Raw genomic sequence first — 12,240 nt, 5'->3', positions numbered from 1 at the left:
TGTTAATTCTGTAGAAGGTATTGCTACTGTGTGTGGTTCATCGAGGACATATTTGGCTCTTGAGCCACCCTCACCTATTCATTTTGGTTCTTTTGAGGTTGATGAGTTAGAAAAGAACGTGTTTGTTTTGAAGAGTGACAATGGAGTTTGTTTTGATGAAAGCGGGGAAAAAAAAGTGAACAAATTTAACAATTCGAAGACGACGGTGCCCCTTTAGTTAAAATTTGGAATATCACTAACGATGATGATAATTGTATGAATGTTAACGAGATCAAATCTTCTCTCAAAGGCGTTGACGGGCTCACTTTTGTTAGTTTACATCGTGACCATTTGGATGTTGCTTCAAATATTGTGCCTGAGGACCCATGCTCTTCTAATGCAACTGTCCTATATCATTCAATTGTTTTTCCAAATGTCCGAGATTCTACTCAAGGCCCTGTCGAAGTGGTTAATTTCGTTTATAATGGTGTGCCAGAGCCGAATGACAAGAACACTACGTTTGCGGTAAGATTAGCCAGTTTGAAGAATGAAAAGAAGAAAAAGAAGGAAGAATTGTTGGCAAAACGTAAGGTAGAATCAAACGATGAAAGGCCTCTACCGGTTTTGATTGGTCATAGTGGAAGAAGTTATTGCGATTGCGAGGCCCCTTCGTGGGAAGGTTTTTGTAAATCGTAGTATGTCTTGAATAAAGATGTTTCAAAAAGTTTGTTTGGTAAAGTTAACCCGAGGTCTAGAAAGAAGGCAAAGGAGGCTTCCACTTCGGGTACTTATAAGCTTAAAGATACGGGGATGCAATTCAAAACTTGTTGATGGTCTTCAAGATGGTAGTGATTGTGGTTCATCGAAAATCGGGCGAGGAAACATGTCCGCAAAGGCTTTTGCGGCATTCGACGAAATGATGACACGTTTGGCCGAGGAGAGAGTACCAAGTGACGGATCCGCCAATGTGTTATCTTACAAGACCGAGAATCGGTCCGGGAAGAATCCCTTAAAAGAGACGGCTAATGGTAAGTTTGAAAGAGCGGAACCTAGAGGTTGATTGGTCGGGCTCGTCTTGTTTTGTTCGTTTGGTATGATTCCTTTGAATCGTGTTGTAATCGATTTTGTTTGGTTAGTGTGTTTTTATGATTTTTCGGGTTGTTAGGGAGGCTGGCTTATAGATAGTTTTCATTTAGATAGTTATTTTCTAGGTACGAGCTTTGCCCTTTTCGTCATCTTTTTGTATTCCTTGTTGAGAGCGTTTTTCTTTGAAAAATGACTTCGGTTCCATATAAGTATTCGTTTTTATCGCAAAAAAAAAAAAAAAAAAAAAAAAAAAAAAAAAAAAACACGCTTTGTTAAACATTTGTTTTAAATTCGGTTCGCACGTGGGATTTATCAGTCTATTTCGACATAATCTTCTCATTTACATCACCAGCATTGTATTAAACCTACTAACAATAAAGCTTGGATTTAACACAAACGGCAAAGCAATTTTAAACATTAGTTGTTAAATTAAGCACAGGCATATAGTAAGTTTTGAACCCAATATAACTAGTACCCCTATGATGATCTAACATCAATTTAGATGTCACGAGTTCAATTCTCTTTGGAGGCAATGCGTGTATATATAATTGTAGTAATATGTGTATTTGTACATATAATATACGAGATAATGTACTACATTTCTGAAAAGAAGAATAAAAGTTTACTTAAATAACATTCTTTATCTACGATTATTAACTTGTTCTAGTACATTAATTCCTACCATACATGAAGGAACAAGATCCATTTTCTCAAATTTTGTTGCATTTGTTCTACAAACATGAAACAAAAACGGAACGAGATTCGATTTCTCATTTTTATACAACATGAGATTGTAGAGATGGCATCGGGCCAGGTTTGGACCGGGTATAGGTAATCGAACCCGATTAAAAAACGAGCCCCTATTTACTTACTGTCGAATTATCGAGTTCCTCCTAGGTAAACGGGGATCTCCATTTACTTACTAAATAACAGGTTAACGAATTACCCCCGGGTATGGAATAAACACCTCATCAAACAGCTCTCAGTTATGAATAAACATACTTCATTCAATAAAGAAACAAATTTCATACTAAGCGTCATCAATTATAAGTAAACAAATGAACCACGCAATATAATTAGGTTTCGTACACAATAATTTAATACTAAAATTTGTTAAAATCCCTCATAGCCGGTAAACGGGATACGGATTGAGTATACGAGCAAGTAAATGGTTTTGCATACAAAACCGGACCCCGAACCCAGAATAATTTTTAAAACCATCCTCATACCCGGCCGGCCCTAGACCCGGGCAAATAATGTCAAGTTTCGAGTTTCTCCATCAGGTACGAGTACTTTTGCTATCCCTACATGAGATACCCAAGGGCGAGAGCGAGTGGTCTAATCATTTAATGAAGTGGGCAACAAATTATCTAGGAATAGTGGGCACAACTTTTTTATAAAGCAATGCACTTGGATAATGTAATCTAGGCGTCTAATTATGAAAAAACTAAGATTATCCAACTGGATAGAATCCAATTTAAAGGGCTAAAATGCTACTCTAACTCGTACATAACGAGTTAAAAGTTGCATTCCAGTTGACTTGGCTATTTTAACACCATAAAAGACACTCAACTCCACTCCTAGAAGTCTGAAAAGCAAATTTATAAATGTTACAAAACAGATAAGTATTGAAGAGCGGATCGTCTCGTGATACTGTAGGTTTAACAATGTTTAGATTGTTTAAAGGTGAACATCGCACAATAACCATGGTTGTTACCAGCTAAAAGCTTGAGTTCTGATTGGGGTCAAGTCCTAAGAAGGCACTGCAAGTTGAACATCCAAAAAAGAGTAATCAGCTTATGTCAATTTGAATGAGCAGTTTGAATCTTTCAATTTACTAATCCATATACAGTTTTTTAGCACAAAATGTTTGCTAGCCAACCCCAGCATGTTTCGCCATGTCCCTTATTTGTCAGCCAGCCCACCCATTAAGCGACCAATAATTGTGATATAATTGGATACGAGCACAGCAGTTAAAACATCAAATGAGTGTGCAACTAATAATAAAGAACTTACTATAAGTTGAGGTATCAATCTGCTCAGGAAGCTCTTTAATATCGACCTCGAATCTCTCTTGAACCTAAAACAGCCAAAGCAGAGCACGATCAACAACACTAACCAAAAGAAATGTGCCACTTCAAAAATAATCATGTGGAAACGTAGGTGATGTGTTATTATCATCGGGTAAAAAAAACAAACGTAGAAACAAATACCTACTGAAACAATTCAAATGACTCAAATGCAACCTACTTGATTCCCAGCCAACACCGATATTTTTATCAACATAAAGTATATTTTATAGATAGCTACATACCTGGTTAAGAACATCCGAGTCGCCTGCAGAAGACACAAATGTGATTGCAAGGCCTTTAGTTCCAAACCTACCAGCTCTACCAACCTGTCAAGTTACAAACACACACTTCAGAAATTTTGATCAATAAGACACGGTAAATGGATGAAATTAAGAGATAAATTACTCGGTGGAGATAGGTGTCAGCAGAATCTGGCATATCATAGTTGATGACGATGTTTACACGTTCAATGTCGATACCCCTACCAACTAAATCTGTTGCCACCAAGATTCTCTTGTGCCCTTCCTTGAAACCTTTATAGCGTGTCAGCCTGCAAATTCAGAATGATAAGCCCAAAACAATCAACATATCACTAATATAAAACAACATACACCATACTCATATAAAAAAAAAAGATGATGCTTTATCCCTAAACTAATTCGCTCAAATGAGTAACTTAAACAATATTTGTTTAAACGAAACCCCGTCGAATGGGTAGAACAGATGCCGTACACATCAAACTATCCCAGATTGTACTTTTCAGCATAAACCAGTTGAATCATTCTTAGCCAAAACTATGAAATATTCATGATCATATTTGACTGTAAAACTTGCAATGTAATATACAGATATATAGAAGTTTTTTGAGCCAACCCGCTGGTACCGCAAGTTAAAATATTTGACCCTGCCCTATTTACCACCTGTTGTTATAACCATATAATGAAGACCGTAATAAAACAAAAAAGTCACAGCCAGATATTAGAAGTCTATACATTCTGAATCAGATACAAATTAATAATTATAATATTCATGTAAGTTCAAAAAGCTGAAGCACACCTTTCTTCCTGAGTCATGCCAGAGTGGATGCAGATTGATGGAAAGTTGCACTCCACAAGCAATTTGTTGAGCTCAGCTGCTCTGCTTACACTTTTGACGAATATCACAACTTGATTGAAATCTAATGCATCAAGCAAATCATTCAGCTTACGGTTCTTCTCCAGCTCGCTCAATTTGATGTAGTGCTGCAATTATCAGTTTTTATACAAAGGACAACATGATTTAAAGGAATATAGAGAACAATACGACCAATTTATCTCAACTGGTCAAATTATATTCTGAAATAATAACTAAAAAACGCAAAAAAAATAGATAAAGAGAACGACCAATAGATAGATTAGATATAATATTTCATAAACATTATTAATGGCTTCGTTTAATTATAAAAAGTAACCTTATAGAAAACAGAAAAAGGATTCAACCTAACACAACCCGTTTTCACCCAACCCCACCAACTCACCCGCCATGCCACTTACATGAAAGGAAAACAAAAAACTTGAAGTACAAGCTCGTACCTGTACAAGACCATGTAGGGTCAACTTGGCTTCATCATCCACATAAATTTCCATTGGCTGAAAGAAACAAATATCATAGTAAAGCATATTAGGAATCTTCGGAGGGTAACGTGAACGGTGAATCCAGTACGATAGATGAACATCCTCCGGATCAACATTCTGGTCCATCTGACTGATATCCTTTGCAGACGCTTTCAAATCAGACCGACCATGTTGGTACATGATCATAGCTATCTACTATCTACTATGACATATGTTGATATGTAACACAAAATAAATCCTAATGAAGACCACAACTACTGGCCTAAAAGACTTCGTAAGCTATAAATATACAAGGGAGAGATAAGGAAAGAAAGTGATTTGAGCTTTTTGTAACCAATTGAACCCGTCAACTTTTCAACCCTCTGAACTCTTGTTTGTTTCCCAACCCTCAGTTAAAATGAAAATGATGACTTCATAATTCAAGTAGAGCTGGCCACGAGAAATTACATCTTGCATGAATTTTTTGCAGACAGGACGAATCTCCTTGCTCAACGTTGCTGAGAACATCATTACTTGTTTATCGTGAGGAGTCATCTTGAAAATTTCTTGCACATCTCTCCTCATATCTGAGAGTAATAAAATAATTAGTTAATCTTTATGCAAGATTTGAAATCGATATATACGATACACGTAGAGACACCAAAGCATACCAAGTGACTCGAGCATCTTGTCACACTCATCGAGTATAAAATGTCTAACACTCTTTAATGCAAGGTCTTTGTCTCTAGCAAGTGCAAGAATCCTTCCTGGTGTTCCGACAACAATGTGCGGGCATTCGTTTTTTAAAAGCTCCTTGTGAATTTTGATGTTAACACCACCATAGAAGACAGCAACCTTGAGGTCGGTTAGATACGTGCTGAATCTTTCAAACTCGTGACAGATCTGTGAAGTAAAGAAAGTAAACAGCCCGCCGTAAATATAAAATGGAAAAGATAATATTGATTGACATGTATGAAATTTACGAGTAGTGAATATAATACTTTACCTGATAAGCCAATTCTCTTGTGTGACACAAAACAAGGGCTGCTACTTGACCAGCAACAGGCTCAATTTGTTGCAGTGTTGAGAGGACAAACACGGCAGTTTTTCCCATACCAGATTTCGCTTGACAAATGACATCCATTCCCAAAATAGCTTGAGGAATGCACTCATGTTGCACTGATGAAGAACCAAATAAATTGGAGCTAAGCAATCTTCTATTAAAAAAATACCAAATCTGACCAGTTCTCCAAATGACATGAGTGAAAGTTGTTATTTACCTGCAAAGAAACACTGAAAATTATCAATCATATTGTATAACACAATGGGATTTATGAAATGAAGTGTTGAATGTATATCATCAATGAATATAATATAAGCAGTGACAAGCTCAAAAATTGCAAGTACATGAAGTATCATGGTGCCTTGCAGAGCAAACTTATCAATCTTACACACACACACACAAAATGATATCAGACAAGTACTGTCTTTTCAACAGTTAAGAATAAGCTTGCCTTCAGAGGGATGTTCAAATCCTGAATCCACAATAGCCCGAAGTAGCTCTGGCTTCAAAAGAAAATCTCTGAACCCGGAACTGTGAATTCCTACATAGCCCCTACAGTAAATATGCAAAGCGAATCAGCCAAAAGTGAAAAGATTTAATAATTTAGGACCATAAACATTTCAAAAAGCATGCAATACTGCAGTCACATATGCAGTAAGAAAATAAGTAACACGATTCAAATAGCTGGAGTCATAGCACAACATGTAGCCTGAGGCTAACAACTATTTCTTCAACAATAAACTAACTTTATTTCCTTCATAAACAACACATCAATGCCCATAGACAAGGACAAATTTGCCATTAAATGTCTAGCCATAAATAACTTTCTTTTTAAAACCTACACAAAAACTTGGTTATTCCTACTACAGCAACACATAAAAGTCAAAAACAGTAACCTCGCACCTAGATTATAATAAGGTATATACCTTATATATAATCACTAAATCTAATCAAATCTCTAGTGTAAACAATCATAAAGCTTTATTCACTCACTCAAGAACATTAAAGTCTGTAACTTTAAGATAATTAAACACAAAAACAGTCTTCCTTTATCAGAAACATGTATGATGCAAAAAAAAAAAAAAAAACAATCATAAAGCCTTATTCCTTAAATATAATCACTAAATATAATCAAATCTCTAGTGCAAACAATCATAAAGCCTTATTCACTCACTCGAAAACATTAAAGTCTGTAACTTTACAATAATTAAACACAAAAACAATCTTCCTTTATCAGAAACAAGTATGATGCAAAAAAAAAAAAAAAAAAAAAAAAAAAAAAAAAAAAAAAAATATTGAAACTTTAGATAAATCTCGTTTAATAAGTCCAGATCCAGGATATACAAAACATAACAAATCACCGACTTATGATATATGCGGGAACTATATTATAGCCGTATTATTGCATATACATACATGCAGTTCTATGTATGTATACATATGAATTAAAATAACTAACTTTTTAACGGATTCTCCGTTGACTTTAACAGAAGAATCAGGGGCCTTCTCGTCTTCTTCCTCGTAATCGAGAAGCTCCTCCTCATAGGCATCATTATCCTTCATCTCTGTTTCGCCCATATCTAATTGAATTTCAAACACAAATCCAAAATTAGGGTTTCACGAATTAAAATTAGATCCAAATATAGATATTAGATGTATAGATGAATATGAAATTCGATTGATTTGTTAGGTTAGGGGAAGTTGTTCTGACCTTGGATCTGTGATAAAAGTTGTTAGGGTTTTAGGGTTTAAAGCGTCTGCAAAGGAAAATTTTGTTAGCAAAACAAATGCAAAGTTGAGTATGATATCAAGTGAAGAGGGCGGTAGGGCGATATTTTTGAGGGGGGGTTGAAAGAGAGAGGGTTTGGCAAGTGGATTAATTTTCATTTTTACCCCTACATAATTAAGATTGAAACAATCTTATCTTAAGTACTATATGTACTTATGTATCTGAATAAAATTACTAACCTCATTACTCATCAGGCCCAAATTTAGTTGCATTTATCCAAACTAGTGTCTATTTTATGCTGGGTGCAGTTTGATTTATTTGTACTGATTGATTTTAGTTGCATTCATCGTATTCGACGTTGTTTAATGTTTAGTTGGTTGAAAGGTGATATGTTAGGTGTTTATACATTTTCTTTAACCATCAACTATTATCCTCGATTCTAAAAATGTCTTAGCTTGAAAAAAATGGAATGTATCTTTAGAGAACTTGGTAGTCTAGTCGCGATTTATAAATAAAGGATGAGAACGAATGGCATTTGGCAAGACTCACCCGATGTTATTAAAAACGAAGCTCTTAATCATTTTAAACGCATTTTCAAAGAGTTAGATGTGGAAAGACCTAGTATGGAGGATCTAATCTATCCCTGAATATCCGCGGAAGAGGCATCGGCTGTTGAACTCCCGTTTTGTGAAAGTGAAATTAAAGATGCGGTATTTGATTGCGGGAGTACTAAAGCTCCCGGTCCCGACGGTTTCAATATGAAGTTCTACAAAAGGTATTGGGAGAAAATAAAAGGTGAGCTCATTAATGCAATTGGTTGGTTCTGGGATAAGGGCGAAATTTCTAATGGTTGCAATGCTTCCTTTGTCACTTTAGTCCCGAAAAAATCCAACCCATCCGGACTTGGTGACTTTCGGCCTATTAGTTTAACAGGGAGTTATTATAAAATTATTGCGAAAGTCCTATCAAATCGACTTCGGAAAGTCATACCTCGTCTTGTTGGGGCGGAGCAAAGTGCATTCATTAAAGGGAGATTTATCCTTGATGGTGCGTTAATTGTTAATGAAAGCATTGATTTTCTTAAAGGTGCAAAGGAAAAAGGCCTACTCCTGTAGTGACCCGAACTTTTTCATGTTTATATATATTAAATGAAATTGTTATTTACATGATTAAGTGTTTCCAACATGTTAAACAATCGAACTTGTTAAGACTTGATTAATTGAAATAGGTTTCGATAGACAATTGACCACCCAAGTTGACCGGTGATTCACGAACGTTAAAACTTGTAAAAACTATATGATGACATATATATGAATATATATATATATATATATATATATATATATATATATATATATATATATATATATATATATATATATATATATATATATATATATATATAGTTAACATGATATTATGATAAGTAAGTATCTCATTAGGTATTTTAACATTGAGTTATATACATAAAATTGAGTTTATTGAATTAAGAAACTCGAAACGGTATATATAACGATTATCGTTATAACAACGTCTTACTAAATACATATGAATCATATTATGATATTGATACACTATGTTTAATCATGATAAATTATAAGTAAACATGTCATTAAGTGTATTAACAATGAACTACATATGTAAAAACAAGACTACTAACTTAAGGATTTCGAAACGAGACATATATGTAACGATTATCGTTGTAACGACATTTAAATGTATATATATCATATTAAGATATATTAATATATCATAATATCATGATAATATAATAATTTAACATCTCATTAGATATAATAAACATTGGGTTTACAACATTTAACAAGATCGTTAACTTAAAGGTTTCAAATCAACATTTACATGTAACGACTAACGATGACTTAACGACTCGGTTAAAATGTATATACATGTAGTGTTTTAATATGTATTCATACACTTTTGAAAGACTTCAAGACACTTATCAAAATACTTCTACTTAACAAAAATACTTACAATTACATCCTCGTTCAGTTTCATCAACAATTCTACTCGTATGCACCCGTATTCGTACTCGTACAATACACAGCTTTTAGATGTATGTACTATTGGTATATATGAAATGTCCCGTTCTTATTGATTACAAACGTTCCATATTAATTGATTTCGTTGCGAGGTTTTGACCTCTATATGAGACGTTTTTCAAAGACTGCATTCATTTTAAAACAAACCATAACCTTTATTTCATCAATAAAGGTTTAAAAAGCTTTACGTAGATTATCAAATAATGATAATCTAAAATATCTTGTTTACACACGACCATTACATAATGGTTTACAATACAAATATGTTACAACAAAATAAGTTTCTTGAATGCAGTTTTTACACAATATCATACAAGCATGGACTCCAAATCTCGTCCTTATTTAAGTATGCGACAGCGGAAGCTCTTAATAATCACCTGAAAATAAACATGCTTAAAACGTCAAAAAAAATGTTGGTGAGTTATAGGTTTAACCTATATATATCAAATCATAATAATAGACCACAAGATTTCATATTACAATACACATCCCATACATAGAGATAAAAATCATTCATATGGTGAACACCTGGTAACCGACATTAACAAGATGCATATATAAGAATATCCCTATCATTCCGGGACACCCTTCGGATATGATATAAATTTCGAAGTACTAAAGCATCCGGTACTTTTGAAGGGGTTTGTTAGGCCCAATAGGTCTATCTTTAGGATTCGCGTCAATTAGGGTGTCTGTTCCCCAATTCTTAGATTACCAGACTTAATAAAAAGGGGCATATTCGATTTCGATAATTCAACCATAGAATGTAGTTTCACGTACTTGTGTCTATTTTGTAAATCATTTATAAAACCTGCATGTATTCTCATCCCAAAAATATTAGATTTTAAAAGTGGGACTATAACTCACTTTCACAGATTTTTACTTCGTCGGGAAGTAAGACTTGGCCACTGGTTGATTCACGAACCTATAACAATATATACATATATATCAAAGTATGTTCAAAATATATTTACAACACTTTTAATATATTTTGATGTTTTAAGTTTATTAAGTCAGTTGTCCTCGTTAGTAACCTACAACTAGTTGTCCACAGTTAGATGTACAGAAATAAATCGATAAATATTATCTTGAATCAATCCACGACCCAGTGTATACGTATCTCAGTATTGATCACAACTCAAACTATATATATTTTGGAATCAACATCAACCCTGTATAGCTAACTCCAACATTCACATATAGAGTGTCTATGGTTGTTCCGAAATATATATAGATGTGTCGACATGATAGGTCAAAACATTGTATACGTGTCTATGGTATCTCAAGATTACATAATATACAATACAAGTTGATTAAGTTATGGTTGGAATAGATTTGTTACCAATTTTCACGTAGCTAAAATGAGAAAAATTATCCAATCTTGTTTTACCCATAACTTCTTCATTTTAAATCCGTTTTGAGTGAATCAAATTGCTATGGTTTCATATTGAACTCTATTTTATGAATCTAAACAGAAAAAGTATAGGTTTATAGTCGAAAAAATAAGTTACAAGTCGTTTTTGTAAAGGTAGTCATTTCAGTCGAAAGAACGACGTCTAGATGACCATTTTAGAAAACATACTTCCACTTTGAGTTTAACCATAATTTTTGGATATAGTTTCATGTTCATAATAAAAATCATTTTCTCAGAATAACAACTTTTAAATCAAAGTTTATCATAGTTTTTAATTAACTAACCCAAAACAGCCCGCGGTGTTACTACGACGGCGTAAATCCGGTTTTACGGTGTTTTTCGTGTTTCCAGGTTTTAAATCATTAAGTTAGCATATCATATAGATATATAAAATGTGTTTAGTTGATTTTAAAAGTCAAGTTAGAAGGATTAACTTTTGTTTGCGAACAAGTTTAGAATTAACTAAACTATGTTCTAGTGATTACAAGTTTAAACCTTCGAATAAGATAGCTTTATATGTATGAATCGAATGATGTTATGAACATCATTACTACCTTAAGTTCCTTGGATAAACCTACTTGAAAAGAGAAAAATGGATCTAGCTTCAACGGATCCTTGGATGGCTCGAAGTTCTTGAAGCAGAATCATGACACGAAAACAAGTTCAAGTAAGATCATCACTTGAAATAAGATTGTTATAGTTATAGAAATTGAACCAAAGTTTGAATATGATTATTACCTTGTTTTAGAATGATAACCTACTGTAAGAAACAAAGATTTCTTGAGGTTGGATGATCACCTTACAAGATTGGAAGTGAGCTAGCAAACTTGAAAGTATTCTTGATTTTATGTAACTAGAACTTGTAGAATTTATGAAGAACACTTAGAACTTGAAGATAGAACTTGAGAGAGATCAATTAGATGAAGAAAATTGAAGAATGAAAGTGTTTGTAGGTGTTTTTGGTCGTTGGTGTATGGATTAGATATAAAGGATATGTAATTTTGTTTTCATGTAAATAAGTCATGAATGATTACTCATATTTTTGTAATTTTATGAGATATTTCATGCTAGTTGCCAAATGATGGTTCCCACATTTGTTAGGTGACTCACATGGGCTGCTAAGAGCTGATCATTGTAGTGTATATATCAATAGTACATACATCTAAAAGCTGTGTATTGTACGAGTACGAATACGGGTGCATACGAGTAGAATTGTTGATGAAACTGAACGAGGATGTAATTGTA

At 33.8% G+C, this 12,240-nt stretch overlaps 1 protein-coding gene across 2 annotated transcripts; it reads right to left on the bottom strand.

Annotated features, from left to right (window-relative positions):
* Positions 1-2,480: 2,480 nt before the first annotated feature.
* LOC139858579 (DEAD-box ATP-dependent RNA helicase 15) lies at positions 2,481-7,604 on the bottom strand. 2 transcript variants are annotated; one of them, XM_071847416.1, is made up of 12 exons: positions 7,504-7,604; positions 7,252-7,372; positions 6,244-6,344; positions 5,736-5,908; positions 5,401-5,632; positions 5,198-5,316; positions 4,709-4,765; positions 4,194-4,378; positions 3,543-3,687; positions 3,380-3,463; positions 3,082-3,145; positions 2,481-2,828 (listed from the first exon to the last, which is right to left on the bottom strand). In XM_071847416.1, exons 2-12 carry the CDS (start codon positions 7,368-7,370, stop codon positions 2,818-2,820), a joined length of 1,290 nt encoding a protein of 429 aa, XP_071703517.1. In that variant the 5' UTR covers positions 7,371-7,372; positions 7,504-7,604; the 3' UTR covers positions 2,481-2,817. The 2 variants fall into 2 exon arrangements, with proteins under 2 accessions (XP_071703517.1, XP_071703518.1); XM_071847417.1 differs by lacking the exon at positions 7,504-7,604 and having other exon boundaries at positions 5,736-6,009; positions 7,252-7,278.
* Positions 7,605-12,240: the final 4,636 nt, after the last annotated feature.

Source organism: Rutidosis leptorrhynchoides, chromosome 7, assembly GCF_046630445.1.
Source record: "Rutidosis leptorrhynchoides isolate AG116_Rl617_1_P2 chromosome 7, CSIRO_AGI_Rlap_v1, whole genome shotgun sequence".
NCBI lineage: Eukaryota > Viridiplantae > Streptophyta > Magnoliopsida > Asterales > Asteraceae > Rutidosis > Rutidosis leptorrhynchoides.
Note: the sequence above shows the minus strand (reverse complement) of the source record. Positions and strands in the feature narration are given on the sequence as shown.

What these genes read in the sequence shown, in the direction of transcription:
- LOC139858579 (XM_071847416.1), bottom strand. Translation starts at nt 7,370, where the DNA reads ATGGGCGAAACAGAGATGAAGGATAATGATGCCTATGAGGAGGAGCTT. An exon ending in CCCTACATGGTCTTGTACAG is followed by an intron (nt 4,379 to 4,708) that starts GTACGAGCTTGT and finishes TGATAATTGCAG; the next exon opens with CACTACATCAAATTGAGCGA. An exon ending in ACTCGGATGTTCTTAACCAG is followed by an intron (nt 3,146 to 3,379) that starts GTATGTAGCTAT and finishes TGGCTGTTTTAG; the next exon opens with GTTCAAGAGAGATTCGAGGT.